Source organism: Apostichopus japonicus, chromosome 8 (assembly GCF_037975245.1).
Source record: "Apostichopus japonicus isolate 1M-3 chromosome 8, ASM3797524v1, whole genome shotgun sequence".
NCBI lineage: Eukaryota > Metazoa > Echinodermata > Holothuroidea > Aspidochirotida > Stichopodidae > Apostichopus > Apostichopus japonicus.
In genome coordinates, this window is record NC_092568.1 from 25,037,020 (window position 1) to 25,058,158 (window position 21,139).

Below are 21,139 nucleotides of genomic sequence, written 5' to 3' on the forward strand. Positions count from 1 at the left end.
ATGGGATACCAAGTATCACCATACATAGTGTAACATGCTCCAACATGCTAGTATCTAACCATATTACAGCAAACATTGGACACCAAGTATCACCATACATAGTGTAGCATGCTCCAACATGCTAGTATCTAACCATATAACACGAAACATGGGATACCAAGTATCATAATAAATAGTGTAGCATGCTACAACAGGCTAGTATCTAACCATATTACAGCATATATGTGATGTTGCTACGTCACACCACATTCCTGTACCATGTCAACCGTAATAAACTAGTATGTTTTTACTAAAACCTGGAAATATAGACAATTCATGAAAAACAGCAGTGGCGAGATTAGGAGATTATTATATTGTTTACACACATCAGAGTACCAAATCCTTGCAGTTATATATACCAGGTATACTGAAAACAACACTGACCAGCTCTCTCAATGACCGTCACTGTTTTCCCTTATAAATCAAGAACAACTAGATAGGTTACTAAGGCTAAATGGATTTAGTTCGAAATCGTGCTGTTTGCTGATCACAGTAATCATCACTTCATCTAAAGACTGTCAACAGTCTCCTTATAGGCTCAGCCTAACTGTTCTGTATATTTACTAGTAATAAATGGGAACAAACTCAAGTAGATTTCCTTGTATAAACAAATCATCATAAAACAGATTCATCATGTATGGGCTTCCAATAGTAAAAACAATTCTTTGAAGCCCCTCCCTCTTTGCCATTTGTCTATAATCTTGAACAAGAGAAGTACAAAAATCATTTAAATAGAGCGATTTTTGGTTACAATCTTCCTCTGTCTTTCTTCCGATCGGACAAGCCACATCTATTAGATAATCATCTTTGTTCATACTGTGTTCATTTCTGCACCTCACGTAAGTTAACAATTTTTAGTTGGCTTTTCTTGTGCTCAATTGATTTTTTTTTATTCAAATTTAAAATATTTTCAACGTCGTCGCAATATGGAAATATCATGGTTTTCTTTTTCACATTTAATTTCAATTATTTATTTGTATTTTTCGTTTGATTTATAATGCTTTATAATCAAATACAATGATTAAGTTGTTATCAGCTACTAATTTGGGTTATCTCGCTACCAAATTGACACACTTCGCTTTATGCCTCGCAGGTCATTGTGTGTAGCACTGTTGATGGAAATTCTCTCTAACATGATGATAATTCAAAAGTTTGTGTCACCATTTCTTTGCCGTTTTTTTATTATTAATGTGATTAACATTTTAATTATATATACTCGGGTAGGCTACGTATAATTGTTGTAAATGTTTATTTTTTGATATTTTTTGTTATTTCACTCCGTATAAGCAAATGTTAACAGCGTACTGACTTTGGTCAGTTCATTTTGTAAACAACGGATTTGGCTAAAACGGGATTCGGAGAGGTGTCGTGAGGAAGGCCCTACGAACTGAAAAGATATATCCCTAAGTAGGATCTGGTGTTGAGGGAGGGGGAGGGGTAATTATAAATGTTGCAACTTGCTAACATTTTTTTTTACGGGATTTCGTTAATTTTTTTTTTAATTTTATGATTTCTGCAGATGAACATGACCAAAAATCAGATACATTTTAAGAAATATATTGAGTAAGTCCCTCCCTACCCTCTAATATCAATAGAAGTGAAGGAGGGCTATAGCAAATGGAGCAAAATAATCAATCGAAAAAACTTTGGAAATACATAAAAGTAAAACTTTTAAGAAATATTTAGTTAAATTTAAAGAATAATTAATTTACCTAAAATGATAATCATACAAAACAAAAGCAAAACAAATTGAACTTTTTAAGATCGCAAACAACATCACTTGTCTATAGCTTTGTCCAGCGGCTTAGTACAATGGATATATACGTAATATATGTTTTTCGAGAACTAAAGAAAAGAATTCCAGTTCTTGTAAAGCGAAATTTCTTTTAATTTTGGTTCAAAAATAGTACTTAGTAATTAATAAATGTAATTCAAACCCAAAGCATCTCGAATAAATAATTCGTAGTATGTTTTGATAAGTCATACAGTGTCCTGAATTGTCTGAAGTAGACTTGTTTAAAGGGGCTTTCTTTTTTATGCGGAATCTTCACATTTTTCTTAGAAGGAAGTTGCGAAGGAGGAAACTATTTTAATATACAGCCTTGACTCTTTAAGTTCCTTACATTAACATTTCTCATAATGTAATAATTATATATTGATTGCTGTTGTACTTATAGTTGCATATGTCATAATGAAGCTGCAGTTTCTCTCGAAAGTTTCTATCTGCATTTCACCGTGGCGTTATAATTTGTATTTGTGGTAACGTTGGTAACGACATTCGAAAAACAAACCCGAATCAACAGATCCGGCAATTGATTGTACGTTATCTGTAAGCAAATATTCATAAATGTCAAGCTTTTGTGAATACATTAAACTATGACAAACGACCTTAACCCAACGTTTCGATTGTCACCGCATAATTAAACATGGAAAAGGTTTATATGACTCCATCCTGTATGGCAGATCGTATCACCTTAGTAAAGTTAGAAAAAAATCAATATTTCAATCTAAATACTGTACTTATCGGAGTTTGAAAGCTTAACCAAACACAAAGAGAAGGCATGGGGCGGTATATGGCATGAAAACAAAACTAACGTGGACACCTTGCCAACTTATCACTGATCTACAATCGACCATTTCATTATCTGCGTGACTAAACTTTGGTTATACACCTATCTTTCGCAATTTTCATTTTTCTACAGGCTTAATTGAATCATCATGGCTTTCAGCGGCAAATGGACTGTCTCAAGCTTCGAGGGACTCAACGATGTTCTGGACGCCTTCGGTGTTGCTGCTGACAAGAGGGACCCTACCAAACTCCAGGGTGGTTCAGTCGAGATCAAACAAGATGGCGATAACTTCACCTTCACAACCACAGGTGGACTGGGCAAGGCAGGAACACATACCATGACTGTTGGTGGACCATCAGAGGGAGAGCTCTTCGGCAAGGCCTACAGTGGAACCACCTCATGGGAGGGTGACGCCGTAGTCTTTAAAGGCAAATCTGGTGTTGGACTGAAGAGGTCGGTAGAGGGAGGCAAGTTGGTCTACACCATCGAGTTTGGAGGAAAGACCGGAAAGGTGTTCCTTTCCAAATAAACTGACATTTTGAAGTGAATCGTGGCTCTTAATTAATACAGTATGAAATTGAACTTCATTGATGTTAAAAACAAATTGTAGAAAGTATTGCTTGTACCGGAGCACAGTTCTGGATGATCTAATAGACGAATGAAACATGCGGCAACGGGACCCCAAGGTCCAGGGACCTCCGATAACAACGCCAATCAAAAACAAACATACCAAACCTTAATTTTGGGTTATTCCTGCAAATCCTTATTAAGTTTGAATGGGACAGGTAAACATATGAAGCCTTGTGGGTTCAGTGGTGGTTTGTGCTAATACAGTATGAAATAATTTGCGAAGTTATGTTTCTCTCAAGACAGGCTTCTAGTACATAAAATATGAAGAAGATGAAAATATAATATTAAAATTTAATGTAAATAGAAACAAAAATGTGTGTCTCTCTTCTTTTGTCGGTTTGTCTTTTGAGATTTTATGCTCATAAATTGAAGGTAAATATAACATCATTTCATGTGGAAGTTTTATGTATTGATGTACTCATAGACATGTGTTGTGAGCCCCCCCCCCCTGCCTCGATGTGAGACTTGGAACCAGCCCTATTTAACTCATCAGAAAAATATGCCCCTCCCGCACCCCACCCGTCCCGACTCTATATGACTCCAACTGACAAATGAGTGATGAGATGTTTGATGTTAATCTATATGGAATGAAAATATTAATTGAATTGTGCGGGCCTATATATACTACGTATATTGATCAATGAATGACAAAATGATGTATGTATATACGTAATATCAAGTATGGGCTACGCAGGGGAATGGGATGGGACTAGGGATGAAGGGGAAGCAGTATAGGGGACTGCATTGACTGCGCAATTGATATGGTATACAAAAGGATAATACAACTAATACAAACATTAAAATCCTTTCAATATTACAACAAAACAAGAAGACCTAACATATATGTTAGCGGAACCAATAATCAATAACTCGTGGGACGAGGAGGGTGGGGGGGGGGAGGGGTAGTGAGAAATGCTGCTGTTCAGTTTCTAACTTTGCAATTTTTTTCACAAACTCCACTCCACCCCTCCTCTTCCCTTCCTCTGCAGGATTGCTCTCATGACAGGCGCGATTTGTGAGAATGTGGGCTTCAAAGTTCAAAGAATGGCCAGTTTGATGATAATTTATTCATATATATTTCACAGTTTATTTCTTGAGAATATATTAAGAGAGGCAAATGAACGAGTTGCAGGAAGTGTGTGGGATATGGGGGTTTGGGTAGGCGGTGGGGTAGGCAGTGGGGTAGGGATACAAATACACATAGTTATGAAACATTGTTTCTTAGACAGTGGGTATACAGTACCAGTCACCAGTCGCTTCGTCAGCTGTTATGCTCCTTAAAGCTCAGAATGGTACATGGATGGACAGCATGATATTCACAGTATATACGTAACACAAATCTGCTCACCATCTTTGGCAGTATAGGCACATTTGACTGGATTTTCGCAATTTGTGGTAGATCCCACACATAATCATGCAATGTATATATGGGTCCAATATTGGCCGACTATGAACTCGATCAATCTGCGTCCGAGTGTCCGGCATGACAGAATTGTCAAGTAACGACGATAATTATCATTTTAATTTTTTGACATATAACTAAAGGTGACCAGTATTCCCCAGAAAATTGACAAACTTTTCCCAATTTAAAATACTTTTCATGAGGTCCCAATTTGTTCTTTTCAGAAAATGAAGCTTGTTATAAACAATTTGATATACACAGTGAACGAGTAATCATGTTTCTTTATTAATTGATTAATTTTCTTTTGGTTGGATAGGGTGGAGGGGGGGGGGGTCAAATGGCCTTAAAGAATTATAGCATGGTTGGATCTGTTTCATTGCGATTTGGAAATACGTGTGAGATTTAGATTTTAGATATACCTATAAAGGGGCTAACCAACGAACACTGCTCTAAGCAAAAACAAAACCAACTCCCCACCCACCCAGAAAACAAATAAATAAATAGAAATTACTATAATGAAAAATATTGTGATTTTACCATACAAGTAGGAAGCGAGTATATGAGACCTATGCACGCTAACGAAACATTTAATCACAATTTAATCACCAGCTATAGAGGGATGTATACCATAGGTGTAACATGATGTATAACATAGGTATGATGTATAACATAGGTAACATTGCATCAGGACTATACATACGTTAAGGAAAGTTTAATTCATTCACCAGCTATAGAGGGATGTCTAACATAGGTATAACATGATGTATGACATAGGTAAACATGTTAATCAAGATCAGTATAATATCTGACATTAATAAATGATGTCGTGATGTATTTGTTAACCGACTGATTGTTTAATAATTATAATAGTCTATTATCACTGGATCATCTTGGTCACGTTCTGTGTCAGACAGCGATCGATGGTGCTTACACTTCAGATGTTATGAAGCTGAGAACGCTGGACAGTAAACACATAAAAAATGGATAGATGGGTAGTCTGTGTTCACATAACGTACTGTTTCATGCACAGATTACAGTAACATCAACACAAAACATTCGTCGCTGGTCGACGAATAACTGTCAAGTTTCAATTTACCGACAGGACTCTGTGGACCGATGACGTATACGACAGAGGACATTTTTCTGAATTCATGGGCACCCTCTCCTCCGAGACACCATCAATGTGCCCGTCCCTATCCTCCCGTCACTCACAGTCACTAACATTACTTACATCATATAAGTGCCGGTTAATAATAATAATAATAATAATTGGAAAATCAGTTTTGATGCCGAAACCAAAAAGCCAAGATATGTAACATCTCATTAAAATTTCCTATGTTTTAGACTTCATTCCTCCCGACCAACAGCCCCCACCCTTGCCGACGGTCTTCTCCCTGGTATAACAAGTTTTTCTGACTGTTCCATCCCTATTAAATTATACCAACAAACATTCACAGATGGAAGGAGTGCGTGTAAATTCTACTGAGAAAAGTAGCAAGTTCTCAACGAAAGAGAGGCATAAAGAATTAAGGTTTTGCAGACCCACAACTGACTATATTAAAATAAAATTATTACTCTCTATAAAGTATAATTAAACAAACCAATTTAGGGATCAATACTATGTCTGTTACTTCAGAGCATTTGTCCATTGTATTACATACTGTAACCTCAAAAGGACCCACCCAACTAGTATACATGTTCAATATAAGGACTGACGTGCAAAGGTTACTGTGGCAGAGATTCCCTATAGACGTTCCAATCTCTTGGCTGTTTATTTTAGCGATCCGTCTGAGATCATAATGAAGTAAACAATTAAATTATAATTATAACACACAGAGAGATGAAAATCCTTGTGTTAACATTTTATATCCTTGAAAATTAAAACCTGACCAATCAAAAAACAATTAGTAACAATTCCTACGAATCAGGGAACATTTAGTTAAGGCCCCTCCCACTAAATTGTTGCAGGAAAAAGTAATTTAAATGGGAAATTTCTCCGACTGATCCTCACCTCTCTCCTATCGCTCAATAACATCGGCAGAAGTCTCTTCATCGTTCTTATACATATCCATCCTTCGGATTAACGTGAGTTATGTTCTTATTTTTAATTTTGAAGATTTTTATTTTTAATTTATTAATATTACATTTTAAAAAATTTGAAAGCTTATTTTTAATTTGAAGATTTTTATTTATTTTATTAATATTACATTTTAAGATTCTTTAAAGCTGATTTTTCAGTAAGAGTAGAGTATGTTTACGATATTCAAAGTCGCTGTATTTCTAGACGTAGGGTCGAAGGCAACCATAAGAAAAAAGAATCTCATTTGTGTATAGTGTCGAAGTAAAAATATTTCTAATGACCTCATTGTAGAACTAAATATGTTGATAATATGAGTTCTAGGTGGCTCTGTCATATTTTTTTTTTAAATAAAATATTGAGTAAAAAGAGTTGATCTTTCTGATCGAGAGATCAACTGGGATGCCTATTGTAAATGTCGTATCTACATCATCGTATAAAACTGGTCACGTGAGCACAATAAATTGATCACATGACTAGAGTAATATTCAGACAGAAACAGTTGACATACACATGACTTTACCGATGTAACTGTATATGCCAAAATAAAAAAAAACTAGACAGGTAAAAGGAGCCTGCACTGGAATGACTGAGAGCATCACGAGTATACCCATAACTTTGACAGGTCAAAATATGAGGTGGAGGGGGTAGAGGAGGGGCGGGGGGTGGCTATCAAACGGATATAGTAATTCACCATTGCCCATCTGGTATTTCTTGAATAGAAATACTCCATATTTCATTTAGCATTGCTATAAACCTTCAAAGTCATCTTCAAATAATATACTACAATATGCTATAAATGTATTCGATATATGAAAGATAACAAAACTTGATTTGCCTCAAAGGTTATTTTCTTGTCATGGTAAAGGTGGTAACGTTATCAAGTTTATATGTATACTAATACATGGCTGAAATCACAATGCTGACTGTATGTCGTTGTGAAATAAAACAGAAACGTATAGAATAGGGTTACCGCGAGTCAAATTATCAGAGCAGTCCAGTCAAGTGAATTTAGAGTAAAAGACGAAATCAATCGATTTAAATGAATTAGTTTTTGATGACGTCATATCGAGTACATTTTTAGAAGACTTTTCTCCTCAAATGAAGTGATATTTTTCCACTCGAACTTAGGTAGATTGTGAAGTTTTAAATTTATATAAATACAAGACATGCTTTAAACACGATCAACCGATCGTACTATCACGCTCATCTGACAAATTATTTTTTATGTTTTATTTTTAATTTTTTTTATAATTCTCGTATAAGTTATGCTAAATATATGTGTATGAAGTACATTCTAGTATCGTAACGAAACATTTCGATTGGATATTGTAAAGAACTGTTCACTTTAAAGTTTCAAATATTTTATATAGCGAATTAGTGTTGTTCTGTGGAAATGATTATTAAAAATATCTGTCACCTTATTCTGTCGTTCATCATATTTCTATTGATAAGTATTATTAAATGTTGAATCCTGGGATGTATAATTTATTGAATTATTACTTGTTGAACGATGTTATATACATCAGTAAATGATAACTGTATAACTGTAACACTTTAGTAATAGCAACATAGTCTAAAAACAATTCCTTTTTTTCGTGGTACACACCTGACGATGATCACACAGTCACATTCTCTGTGTAAGGGGACTGCAGGGATTGAGAGCGGATCAGTCGGTTCGTTGTTTTTGTGCCTATTGGTTCTTTCTCGGGTGACTTTCCTTAAAAGTATTACTGTTTATCGAGTCCATCCTTAGAATTTTAAGTCCTCCAAGATCAACATGCCATCCTTATCACTACAGATGGCAGTAGATTTCTGTCTCGCTTGGATAGATTTTGATATATTTTCGATTCTCAAATCTTCAGTTTATTGAGGATAGCCATAATTCTAATAATTTCCCAAGTATATCATAAGAACGGAACACTTCGGGGTTAAACTCGTGTATTGGTGTGGGGAAGGATGGGGGTATATACTCAGTTACGTCTGTGAATTACAAGTGCATGGTTTAGGAATTAACAAATGAAGTCTATTTCATTCTTTAATAGACTCTGTTTATGTCTTCCTACAGCTACATCTAACAATGGCTTTCAACGGCAAATGGACTGTATCCAAGTTCGAGGGACTTAATGATGTCATGGACGCATATGGCGTCGCTGCCGACAAGAGGGACCCTACCAAACTCCAGGGTGGTTCAGTCGAGATCAAACAAGATGGCGACAACTTCACCTTCACCGCCACCGGTGGACTGGGCAAGGCAGGAACACACGCCATGACTGTTGGTGGGCCATCAGAGGGAGAGCTCTTCGGCAAGGCCTACAGTGGAACCACCGCCTGGGAGGGTGACGCTCTGGTCTTCAAGGGCAAGTCTGGAGTGGTACTGAAGAGGTCGATCGAAGGAGGCAACCTGGTTTACACCATCCAATTCGGGGGCAAAACCGGCAAGATTTTCCTCAGCAAGTAAATCGGAGACTAATGATTATAATGATTACAAACTGATTTGACTAATCATACATTGGAAGACGTCCCTACGTTGCCATAAAGAGATCGACATGGCTCGGCGATGAACATCATATTGCTGATTTATATAGATATACATATATATATATATATAGATATATACAATTGCTTATTGTTCCTAAGTAATACAATGTTACTTAAATGTAGAGGATGCTCTCAGACAGAAAACACCTAACACCTGCACGGTCCATGCAATGATTACCGTATAATATGTCTGCCGTTAAGATTGTCATGTTTGATTATATTGATGAAAGTAATGATGAATAATTGGAATGTGTTGTAGATACAAGAAATAATTGAATATTTGTCTCTATGTCATCTTTTTCTTGATTTAAATGGTTAAAGATCTCCAAATATAAGAAATCCTTAGCAACGACATCAGGATCAACTAAGTATAGCTGATTGTATATGTACGATGAATGCCGCCAGTATACGTTTAGTGTCAGGGCTACCATACGTTTCCACATAAAGATTTTTTTTGTATTTTAATTAATATTTTCCCATTCTCCCCCCCCCCTCCCCGACACTCTTTTCTATATATGTTCTTCAGTATTTTCATAAAGATACTACTGTCCTGCTCTCAGTTATTCCCCCTACCTCCCACCCTCCCCCCACGCCCTCTCCAACCTCCTCTTAGGTTACCTTACAATATCAAATACATGTTTCTGAGAAGCATCTATCTAGGCACCGGTCCAAAATGGGCCACGAGTGATTGACTGAATATTTTATTTTAATATAATATTATAGAAACACCAAAGTTTAAGCCAGTTCGAAGCAAAATCTGGTGGGTATACTGTACTGTTTCGAAATACTTATAACCCTCACTTTTAGTCAAGATATATCGCAACCTATCCTTTACTCCCGCCTACCGATACTGCCTAATTACGCAATGGGGTTGGATCCGTATACACACACATATTATGTATCTATAAGTGGTTGCGTTATAGCCACCTCAGTGTTTACATCTATTAAGAATAGCGTCTAATAACAAACAATTATTGCATGGAGAAAACAAACACAAAAACATTATTTGACATAAGTTCGTCGCATATGAATTCATATGAAGGTCGGATGTCTATAGCAGAGCTTGAACTGGTAACATGTAACTCCCAACATCCAATATACAATAATTACCATATAACATATATGTTACAAAAATGATGGATCTTTCTTTCTTTTTTATCGCCATGAATTACCGGCGGGGATTTATCGGCGGGGGGGGGGGGAATAAATGAGATCGGGACAGTAGTATCTTTATGAAAATACTGAAGAACGTCAAGAGATAGTTGGATATATCTTTCTCAACTGTGCGTGGTCCAATCTGTGAAGTTGTAGACAAAACGAAATAATAGTCAATGTAGTAATCCTCCTGGTTATTAGAAACTCAGCCACAACCACCACTACAACCATTACAACCACCACCACCGACAACCATACCCTAAACACGGGCGTACATTTATCTTTTTTTCATTGGGGGTATACAGCCATTTCGAGACCAGCTAGCTTCTTTGAGACCGACTTCAGTGATTGGCTGAGCCGACATTTAAGAAAGTAGACCAACAAAAGTGGCAATTTGTTTTATAAAATTATTAAAACTGCACACTTTTATTGGATGGGACTACAGTCCACGCAAGCTGCAGCATTTTTAGAAAAGAACTGAACAAATGTCAAAAAGAGCGTCCGCTCTAAATTTCTATGAAATGTATATCAAAACCCTTGTGTGTGTGTGTGTGTGTGGGTGGGGGGGGGGGTAGCACTGAGGCGGTAAAGCACCGGAAGCTGCAGCCCTTCTAGATATTTCATGTTCTCAATTTTCTTTGGAATATTCTTCAAACCCTAGAGGGGTACAAGGGCGAAGTCGTGACACCCAACCCCACCCCACCCTCCTCCATAAGGCTTCGAGCCAGATCTAATGAATAGTTCATATCACTCAAAACTCTTATCTTGGAACCTGAATATGACACAGGGATCAAGTAACGGGAATTAGGTCTTAGACATATTTTCAAAAGTTAAATAAAAGTCACTTATATTCTGTTTACTTGATAATGATAAACATGAAGTTTGTTAAACGAAAACCCCTAATACGCAACGTGTTCAAACCTTTCGATTTCATCATTCGTTGTGCAATGTTGTTGTATAATAAGACAATACAAGTGCTGGTGTTGTTGATGTTGTGTTTGTTAATTGGTGTGTAGTTGTTCGACGACATGTAACAGAATTCACACTATCGTCTTCTGGGAGAGTAATGCAAATGTCAAGTATTTGCGTGTACCCTTTTGCCTGTATAGTGTCCAGTTGTGGGGTCAACGTAATCTATAGCCGTTTCTAAGTGTATAACTCTCGCCGAAGCCTCGTTTTCGTAGCTGCTAACTTGGTCACATTGGCTCCTTTCGATTTCCAACGACGCGTTGTCGAATTTTCGACGCGTTGACTTGATTGAAAAATGTACACACCTTGCACTCATAAGTTGCACTGATAACTTGTGTCAAGGCCCGTTGGCTTGTCATTGACGGTTGAATTGTGCATGTAGTGACGACATCGATCAGTGGTGTCGAGGGGACATGCCCCCCCCCTCCTCCTTCTCCACCTCCATCGTCGGTCGGGGGGAATACGTTCCATCGGGGTGTTTTAATCAACATTTACACCTAACCATTTACCTCTAATTATAGACTTAAGTTATCGTCTAAAACTGCCTCAGAATCCACCATTTGACGTCCGAGCTTTTAATTGTTCTGCGGGAACACCCTCTACAGGAATCACAATAATTAAACGAACCCACAGACACAACCCTCAAAGTTTGGATTCTCCTAAAACCCCATTCATATAGGTTCACCAAACAAAAATGAGTAGGGGAGATTTGAAACTTTGGCTCATCCCCAACGTTTGAAATTATCTGGTCTATATTGTGATCAATTGTAACCAACAGTATAAATCAAATCTATTATATCGATCATGATAGATCATAGGTATTATTGAAATAGCGCTAATCAATAACCAAACAGCATCACGATACTAGCTATGATGAGCAATGCTAATGAAGATCATGTGTTCTTATATGGGTCAAATTTGAAAGAAAACGTTTACATCTCAGACAATTCGATATATTTAACCTGCGAGTTTATAACACTGTGAATTATTTACTCTACCGGTCAAACCAAGCAGGGCTTCGTCTGGGTAAATATCGACACAGAGATAAGAATTTACCAATCGTCCAATTTCCAATTTGATCATTTCGTTGAGAGACCAATCAGAAGAGCTATATAATATAGATGGTCCAATCAGGATCATAGACTCACTTAGCTCCACCCAATGGTCAAAAGAGTTTCGGACCATTTAAAAACTGATGAAAGTTAAAATATTCGTCACTTCGGTCAATCAACCACCGTCATATAACTCTTCGAACATTTTGAGAAGTCGACTTGAATATTCTGTGAGTATTGCATTCTATCATTTTATCCTATTAACTTTTTAAGACTTTATAGTTTAGGTGCATTTTATCATATTCTAATTATCAAACATATCAGGAAAAGACTAAGGAAATAGTGAAAGTCTGTGGAAATATGTGTCGAATTATGCGGTGACGTAACCAGGTATTCATATAAGATGGATGGGAGGTGTGAGGGAAATGGGAGGATGTGTTGATGGGAAGATTTAATTCGTGTTCCAGCAAATTATAGGTGAGATTACGTTGTATGATAGTAAACTTGACCACTGTCTGGGGGAAAGCTGACCCTTTGCATTTCACTCACAAAATATCTAGGCATCCCTCCCACCCCCCCCCCCCCCCTCTCCTCTCCTCTATTACATGTACACTTTCCTCGGTTCTCTTATAAGTTTTGTTGGGTTTCGAGTTATTGTGCGTTTTCCATTGTCAGTGTTTCATATCATATCTCAAAACCATTTAGATGTATCTTCACTTATCTGCCTTTATAGATAAGCCATATATTGTTCTTAACGCCCCTCTGACTCAATGTTACAATAATCGTAACCATTTAAGTAGCCGATTTAGCTTTTATGATTTATTTTTTTGTACACCATGCAAAAGGCCTTTCGACAGTGATTTTTCACCTTCTATCTGTAGTGTGCAGAATACAAGATATCTGTATATGGTTTACTAACACACCCACCCTTCAACAGCATTGAACATTCTTTATATGTGTTTACCTACATAAGTTACGCGCTGTTATAGCCTATACCTCATTTGAATGGATATTGCATGCAGCACAGGGACAGTTTCAAGTATATACTTGTTGGGATACTTATTGAAATAGTGGTAACAAGAAATGTTTAAACTTACTGTTAATGAGAGCAGGGGCGTAGCGAGCGGGGGGGGTGTGGGGGGTGTCACACCCCCCCCCCCAATAATTTGGTCGCTGTCGGCAAATTTTGGGTCTGTCGGCAAAAGGAGAAAAGGTGAAGAGAGCGCGACGGGGAAGAAAGAAGGAAAGCTGAATAGAGAAAAGGAGAACGGGAGCTTCTTCCGTGCCAAATTTGACTTAAAATATGCACCAGATTGCATCTATAAGGACGTTTCAAAACTAAAAATTTTCCAAAGGGGAGGGGTAGACCCCCTCCCCTTAGACCCCTCCCCCATTTCAGTCACCACTTCCAGGTCCGTCGGCAAATCAAATTTGACTTAAAATATGCACCAGATTGCATCTAAGGACGTTTCAATACTAAAAAATTGCCAAATGGGAGGGGGACACCCCCTCCCCTTAGACCCCTCCCCCATTTCAGTCACCACTTCCAGGTCCGTCGGCAAATCAAATTTGACTTAAAATATGCACCAGATTGCATCTAAGGACGTTTCAATACTAAAAAATTGCCAAATGGGAGGGGGACACCCCCTCCCCTTAGACCCCTCCCCCATTTCAGTCACCACTTCCAGATCCGTCGGCAAATCAAATTCTCCACACCCCCCAACAAAAACCCCTTCTTTACGCCCCTGAATGAGAGTGCATCTATAACTGAATTCATAGACAAATGTCTGAGCTATACAACCTGCAGCAACTTTATGCCAGAGTAACCTAAATACAGGCTTGATCTGTTTCATTCGTCATGATATAAGCTACCACCTGATTACAGCCGTTTCAGTGACCAGAAATACTTTACAGCGTTCACACCAAAAAAAGATGGTTTCGCTTTTTCATAAAACTTTGTGGACATAGTACAGAAATGCATTGTAAAGTGAGCAACGAAATACAATGCAGCTGGTTCAAGCTACATCTCGAAAGAGAAGCACAAAAAAAAAAAGGAAAAAGAAGAGAATTGATAATAATAATAAAATTACAAACACAACCAGCAAATTAACAAAAACGAAACAGAATAGAAGAAATCGTTACGTTCAAAACTAATATCGATCAACTAAACATCATCATAGGTCACTATGACACGCCACAATATGATTTACAAATAACATTAAATGGAGGGCCGACCTAATAAGAACAACAATGTCTGTTGTGTTATAATATCATATCCGGTCGACTCTTAACTTTGTCTTTTAGTTTGAAATTTTGTTTCAAATGTTAAACTGGTAAGGAATAATTTGGATTGATTAATATTGCTTTACTATATAGTTGTATGATATGAAAGATGCTACCAAGCTTTACACCTCTTCCTGTACCTCTTGCTACCCTTCTCCCATTTTCACATGTAAAACAATGACAAATAATCTGAAGTACACGTATATCAGAAGGAACCCCTCACGCCCCCCCCCCCCCACTCCACCCTTGCCTGAGTGTAGCATCTCTCACATCACCGTCCTTCTTGAATTGGTAACATATAAAATGATAATTCTTGGTATTGGTTGTATATCTCAGATTAATCAACATGGCATTCAACGGCAAATGGACTGTATCCAAGTTTGAAGGACTCAACGATGTTCTGGACGCCTTCGGTGTCGCTGCCGACAAGAGGGACCCCTCCAAACTCCAGGGTGGTTCAGTCGAGATCAAACAAGATGGCGACAACTTCACCTTCACCGCCACCGGTGGACTGGGCAAGGCAGGGTCCCACACCATGACTGTTGGTGGACCATCAGAGGGGGAGCTCTTCGGCAAGGCCTACAGTGGAACTACCGCCTGGGATGGTGACGCCGTAGTCTTCACCGGGAAGGCTGGAGTGGTGCTGAGGAGGTCAATCGAAGGAGGCAATATGGTTTACACCATCGAATTTGGAGGCAAAACCGGAAAAGTTTTCTTCACCAAGTAGATGATTTAACAAAACTGTAATCAGAGGAAATAATGTACAGAACCACAAACTGAAAGATAACAGGGAACAGACTCAATTTTTTTTGATATTTTATTATTTCAAATGATTTCTTTGCTGGTTTTAGAGAAAGTCTGATCGACAATCCTAAGTGTTTTGAAATAATAAAAGACAGCGAGTAAGGAAATAAGTTAATGACGTCATATACCAGATTTTGAAATATACTGAATATGTTTCATGCTTTTTTGATTCATTAAAATCTATTAACTGTTAAAAGGAAATAGTTATAAATGTAATTTGTCTTTTTCTTGTGTGAAAATTCTCATTTTCTTCGTCTTTGTTGTGAAAACACATTTTGGAACTACAATATCAATACGTTAACTTGTTGTCAGTATTGCAGTTGTTATAAGCACTCATCACATTTATTCAGTGACGTACCAACAACGTACCTTGCTGCAACATCCTTCCAATTTACGATGAAGAGGGTAGATATGGGAGAACGGTTTGGGAGGGGTGTGATGGGGTGGGGTGGTGTAAAAGATGCGGTTTATTACTGCTTTGTAGATGGTGACAATATTTTCAGTACTCATATTAACATCTTATAAGCCTATAGGCCGTTGCCATTCAATACCAAGGCAACGTTATCAACCACTTTCGTAAACTAGTAACCAGTTTGACGTCCAATAGAATTTGAATATATAACAGATATGACACACTCCCCCCTCCCACCCTCCCCACCCTCCCCACCCTCCCCACCCTTCCTACCCGCCCAACCCTCAAAGGTTTCACCGGAGTGTTCCTATTAGAAGGGTTTGCAGCCAATGAGACCCGAGTCTCTCTTAAATCACAATTCTGCTATTACGGTTCACGGAAGCATCTGGAAATAGATGGCGCTTTTTGGCTTTATGCATCTAGTTTGGGGCAACGTAACGGGATGACATATACCTCTCCGTCGTATTATACCGAAGTCCGCGTCATGCTATTAAAGCAACTGAAGTATACTGTGTTCTTACCAGAACTCTGAAACCGATCTTGCTCGAGAAAGACAGCTCCTATATCTATGTTACAATGGCAACTCTGTTGCACAGCATAAATTGATGGTCTATGAAAAGTATCGCGATAAAGTATCATTGCGTTATGCCAATCCATAGTCATACATCAATAGACTAAAATGTGTGTATGAATAGTGAGAGGAGGATAGGGTGGGAGATTAAGACAACTACCGAAATGAATATGTTTCTTGCAAGAAGTTCACATAATTTGTAATATAGTAGCGGCAGCATGGTTGGTACTTCATCTAACAGATCGTTTCTCATAAAGCAACATTATGGTGATTACTTGTCGTTATAACCTTTAACGTTTTATAGAGAAACAGTGAATAAGTATATGCGGTGTCTTTAAAGAAACCGAATAAATACACTGTAAAGACGTAAATGTAAATTTGCAAAAATCTGTAGTTCAACTATAGTGTTCTGTTGCTAAATAATCGACACGAAATGACCAGTGCCTGTCCTGACACCTCTCTCCCCTCCCCACTCACACGAGGTGGGGGAGAGGGGGTGGGGGTTAACTAAAAAAGAAAGTATCTAACTTTGGTCATAATTATATAACGAGCAAATGTATAGTTATCAGTTTCCAACAGTTGACATATATCTCATTGTGTGTGTAAATATATCGTGTAAGTAATGTAACAACTACAGTATTGAAGGACTGCCATACTGTTAACCTCACATGTCATAATAATGTTGTATTAATTCGTTATGGATAGGGAAAATATGTCTCGTGATAAAGTTGCGATCGTCTGATGTTTTTCCCGAACTCTAACCACACCCCCCCCCTCACACACACATACACATATATACACGTTACCCAAGGATCACATATAGATTTATCTCCTCAGATATTTCTAAACCAGTGTAGAATTAGTTTGATTTCATGGTACAGATTGAGATAAAATGATATAAACACAAACGCTGTCCTTGATATTGTATAATTATTTGATAAGTAATGAAAATACTGATTTCCACCTTTTTTTCATCGAAGTCGGTGGCTTATAACTTATAACAAATATTATCTTCCTGGAATTCCAGATTTTATTGTTATGGAATATAGCCCCTGCGTATGCAGTTATTAGATCACAGTAGTTACGATTTTTGACAATGGGAACCATTTAACACTTATGTATGACAATAAGAACAGAAAAAACCAAAGAACTACTAAATGATGTCACCTTTATTGGGGCAGCTCTCGACCATCTCAAAGTAGACAAAATGACCTACGTAATGACAGACAAACAAACCTTAAAACATCAAGTAAACGAAAAGGGTCATTTCTTGGCTATCCTGAAGAATTCTTGACCGTAACCATTTCAGTTTTATTGGTATTAGTCATTTTCATCATGGCGACTAGTGGGAGCTATCGCTCCCCTGTGCAAAAATTATGTTTGACTGTGTGTTTCTGTGTAACGCCTATGTCTCTCAAAGGTGTATTTTTTTCGTACCAGTTTTTTTCATCCTCTGTTGTTTAACTTTTCTCATTTATAAATAATATATACATTATCCTATACACATGTTAAAATAATGATAAGCTTTGTTTATTTTCGAAATTGAGCCCGGTAGGTAAATCAGATGATACTGGTTCCTACATGCGTAAGATATGTTCTTTGATTTATGATTTTCTGTGTAACAAACAAGAAACAGAAAAAAAGAATTACTGATAATATAGTTGTCTGAACTTCGTCAAATCAAGCGAACACACAGTCATTGACTCTTTCGTCATATCATATACAGATAACATTTAACTATATCATTATTCATATCATAACGAGGGATTAATTATACACTAGGGTGACAAACTGAAGGACGCAGATCGGTAAATATTTGGATACGTTTCCATAGGGGTGACTTAGCTAATTAATCAGACTAATCCGTCTTTTAGGATCGATTTGACTTTTGACCAATTAAAACTTGACATTTGGAGGTATCAACCAATCAATTTAGACTCCGAAATAAGTGCCCCTCCCAAATTGAATTGCGAGAAAGACACTTAAAAACTGGATTAACCTCGGAGAGGAGTCACTTCGGTCATCACCACAACTTCCAGCAAGGTCACATCCTATTCTTCAGGTTCACCTCATCTCGCTACCATTCAGTTTGAGGTATGTCGATTTTCGGTGTTTTTTCTTCTTATACATGCCTTTCTGTTTCATGTTGTAATAAATTTGTTGCGTATCTCTACACTTAGCCTATACACAACTTTAGTGCGCTGCCTCTTAACTAACTCTTCTTTGACGACTTGGGTAACTTGTTTCGAACGACCGATTTGATTGTTTTTTGTCCTCGTCCACAATGATGCAGTTAGCTGGTACGTCAGCTTATTTGCGTAATGACATTTAAATTACCATCACTTACATTTGTGTACAAGTTTAAGTTACTGCATCTCCAAATTGATCTGCTGTAAAAGTGTCACTATAGTTCAAGGGGAGGAGGGTCTGTTTTACCCCCACAATGCCTAAAAAGTGTGTTTATTTAAATCAGGAATTATGCCTAACTGTTTCTAACTTTAAACATATCGCAAACTATACAAACTAGTTTTTCTTATATATCAATATATTATTTGGGGAATGGGTGAACAGAGGCGTCGGCAATAAAGCAATAATCACATACTTTGCTTTAAATTAGCCTAGGACATCATTAGCAAGTTGTACATACTACCAAACCACAGCATTGCTTCCCTATGCTACGAAAAATGATCTCTATAAGAACAAGAAAATACCAATAATTTTAGCAACATGGTATCTAGTAAACGACAATATCATGATCAAAAAATTGAAATGTAGTATTTGGAAGATTCAACTTGATAACACAAAAGTCATTTCTGATATTTGAGTTGCTATTTGTATTGGAAACTGCCTTTAGCACACTTTGTTTAATGATCCTCCAAATATAAAGGGTAATTTCTGAAAGTTGAAAAGTAGGAACATTACAATGAAATATGTGCTAATATTTTATTCATATCTTACATCTAATACAAACTCATCCTTCTATGTAATCTACCAGATAGGATGCGACCCATCTCTCCTCCCCCTACCCCGCATAAACATCCCGGGGTTACGCCATGGTATAATTAAACAAAGTGTACTTTTTGTAGTGTTTACAACAATGATTGTTCGTTTTCTGTCATATAGTTGGAGTACATGGGCTTTGATAGTGGCCTCCTCCCCCCCCCCCCCCCATCCCGGTCATACAGACCGCAGCCTGTTAACATGCCAATGAAAGAAAATGTTACGTATTTCCTGAGGTTATATGATTTATTTATAGACATATAATATCTCAAAGAGGCAATACATATTTTGAAAGCTTTGAATCCCTTGAATTTCATGAATACTGATTTTGAATTATTATTTTTTACGTGAAAGATACCTGCGGACGTAACGCTGGCAGTGAGCTTGAGATTAAGTCAGTCAACATTCAAATTTATAGAACTGCGTAGATGGTCCTGGTTCGATAACGAGCTATATTATTGCAATTACTCGATTAATATATTTATTTTATCTTATGTGTTATTTCCAATTTTTTGTTTAAGTCAGATTGCTAATAGACTGCATGTCTCTGTTTTATAACAGTTTTCTCAATTGCACATACATAAATGTGTCTTTGTGTTTTCAATGAGAGAAAGGTAGAGCCCAATAAATGCCAAACACTCATGTATATATCGAATTAAAACCATAGTTATTAGATTAGTACTGTCATCATCATGTTATTCATTCTACACAGCTTTGTAATAACAATGGCATTCAACGGCAAATGGACTGTATCCAGGTTCGAGGGACTTAACGATGTCATGGACGCATATGGCGTCGCTGCCGACAAGAGGGACCCTACCAAACTCCAGGGTGGTTCAGTCGAAATCAAACAAGATGGCGACAACTTCACCTTCACAGCTACCGGTGGATTGGGCAAGTCTGGAACACACACCATGACTGTTGGTGGACCATCAGAGGGAGAGCTCTTCGGCAAGGCCTACAGTGGAACCACCGCCTGGGAGGGTGACGTTCTGGTCTTCAAAGGCAAGTCAGGAGTGGTGCTGAAGAGGTCGATCGAAGGGGCCAACCTGGTTTACACCATCGAATTCGGAGGCAAAACCGGCAAGGTTTTCCTCAGCAAGTAAACCAGAGACTCAATCAAATTATTCAGTTGATTTCTTGAATGTGATAGACGAATTACAAACCTCTCCTAAACCAGTCTTTACTTTGAGCAACAAAGATGTTTTACCTTACGACGGATCAAGGTTGCCATGACAACATACGAACTTTGACCTAGGCTCGTTTTGAATGAAGAGATGGTTCCTCAAGTAATTAACATGTTACAACTTATACGCAATGTAAACAAGGCCGCCCAGCAACCTATATAATAAGAAGATGGCGGTATTTAAGAACAGACCGCGTTTATAGGACAGCATAAATCATCAAAAATCTTTGGATCGGGTTTGTTACTTTGCTATACGTTTCTCTTCAAATCCATTTGATTTGTTGCACAATGAAAAAAAAAGCTTATGTTGTAGATATTTGAAATAATTTAATATAAAAAGATGATTCCTGTGAGAATTTTTCCTGCGTACGTCGTTTTCTTTAATATGAAATAGAATCGGTTATCGGCCTTCATTAAATCCCCAAACTCATTAAAGATAATACTACCA

General features: G+C 37.5%; 3 protein-coding genes across 4 annotated transcripts; all 3 read left to right on the forward strand.

Moving 5' to 3' along the window:
- Positions 1 to 724: 724 nt before the first annotated feature.
- LOC139971248 (uncharacterized) lies at positions 725 to 15,747 on the forward strand. 2 transcript variants are annotated; one of them, XM_071977549.1, is made up of 3 exons: positions 725 to 878; positions 2,742 to 2,763; positions 15,071 to 15,747. In XM_071977549.1, exons 2-3 carry the CDS (start codon positions 2,758 to 2,760, stop codon positions 15,443 to 15,445), a joined length of 381 nt encoding a protein of 126 aa, XP_071833650.1. In that variant the 5' UTR covers positions 725 to 878; positions 2,742 to 2,757; the 3' UTR covers positions 15,446 to 15,747. The 2 variants fall into 2 exon arrangements, with proteins under 2 accessions (XP_071833650.1, XP_071833649.1); XM_071977548.1 differs by lacking the exons at positions 725 to 878; positions 2,742 to 2,763 and adding an exon at positions 12,519 to 12,665 and having other exon boundaries at positions 15,055 to 15,747.
- Positions 6,586 to 9,352, forward strand: LOC139971541 (fatty acid-binding protein 2, liver-like). The gene is made up of 2 exons (XM_071978106.1): positions 6,586 to 6,726; positions 8,787 to 9,352. The coding sequence occupies exon 2, from the start codon at positions 8,799 to 8,801 to the stop codon at positions 9,177 to 9,179; it is 381 nt and encodes a 126-aa protein (XP_071834207.1). The 5' UTR covers positions 6,586 to 6,726; positions 8,787 to 8,798; the 3' UTR covers positions 9,180 to 9,352.
- Positions 15,748 to 18,459: 2,712 nt separating the features above from the next.
- On the forward strand, positions 18,460 to 20,761 carry LOC139971799 (fatty acid-binding protein 2, liver-like). Its single transcript, XM_071978540.1, has 2 exons — positions 18,460 to 18,599; positions 20,218 to 20,761. Exon 2 carries the CDS (start codon positions 20,231 to 20,233, stop codon positions 20,609 to 20,611), a length of 381 nt encoding a protein of 126 aa, XP_071834641.1. The 5' UTR covers positions 18,460 to 18,599; positions 20,218 to 20,230; the 3' UTR covers positions 20,612 to 20,761.
- Positions 20,762 to 21,139: the final 378 nt, after the last annotated feature.

What these genes read in the sequence shown, in the direction of transcription:
- LOC139971541 (XM_071978106.1), top strand. Translation starts at nt 8,799, where the DNA reads ATGGCTTTCAACGGCAAATGGACTGTATCCAAGTTCGAGGGACTTAAT.
- LOC139971799 (XM_071978540.1), top strand. Translation starts at nt 20,231, where the DNA reads ATGGCATTCAACGGCAAATGGACTGTATCCAGGTTCGAGGGACTTAAC.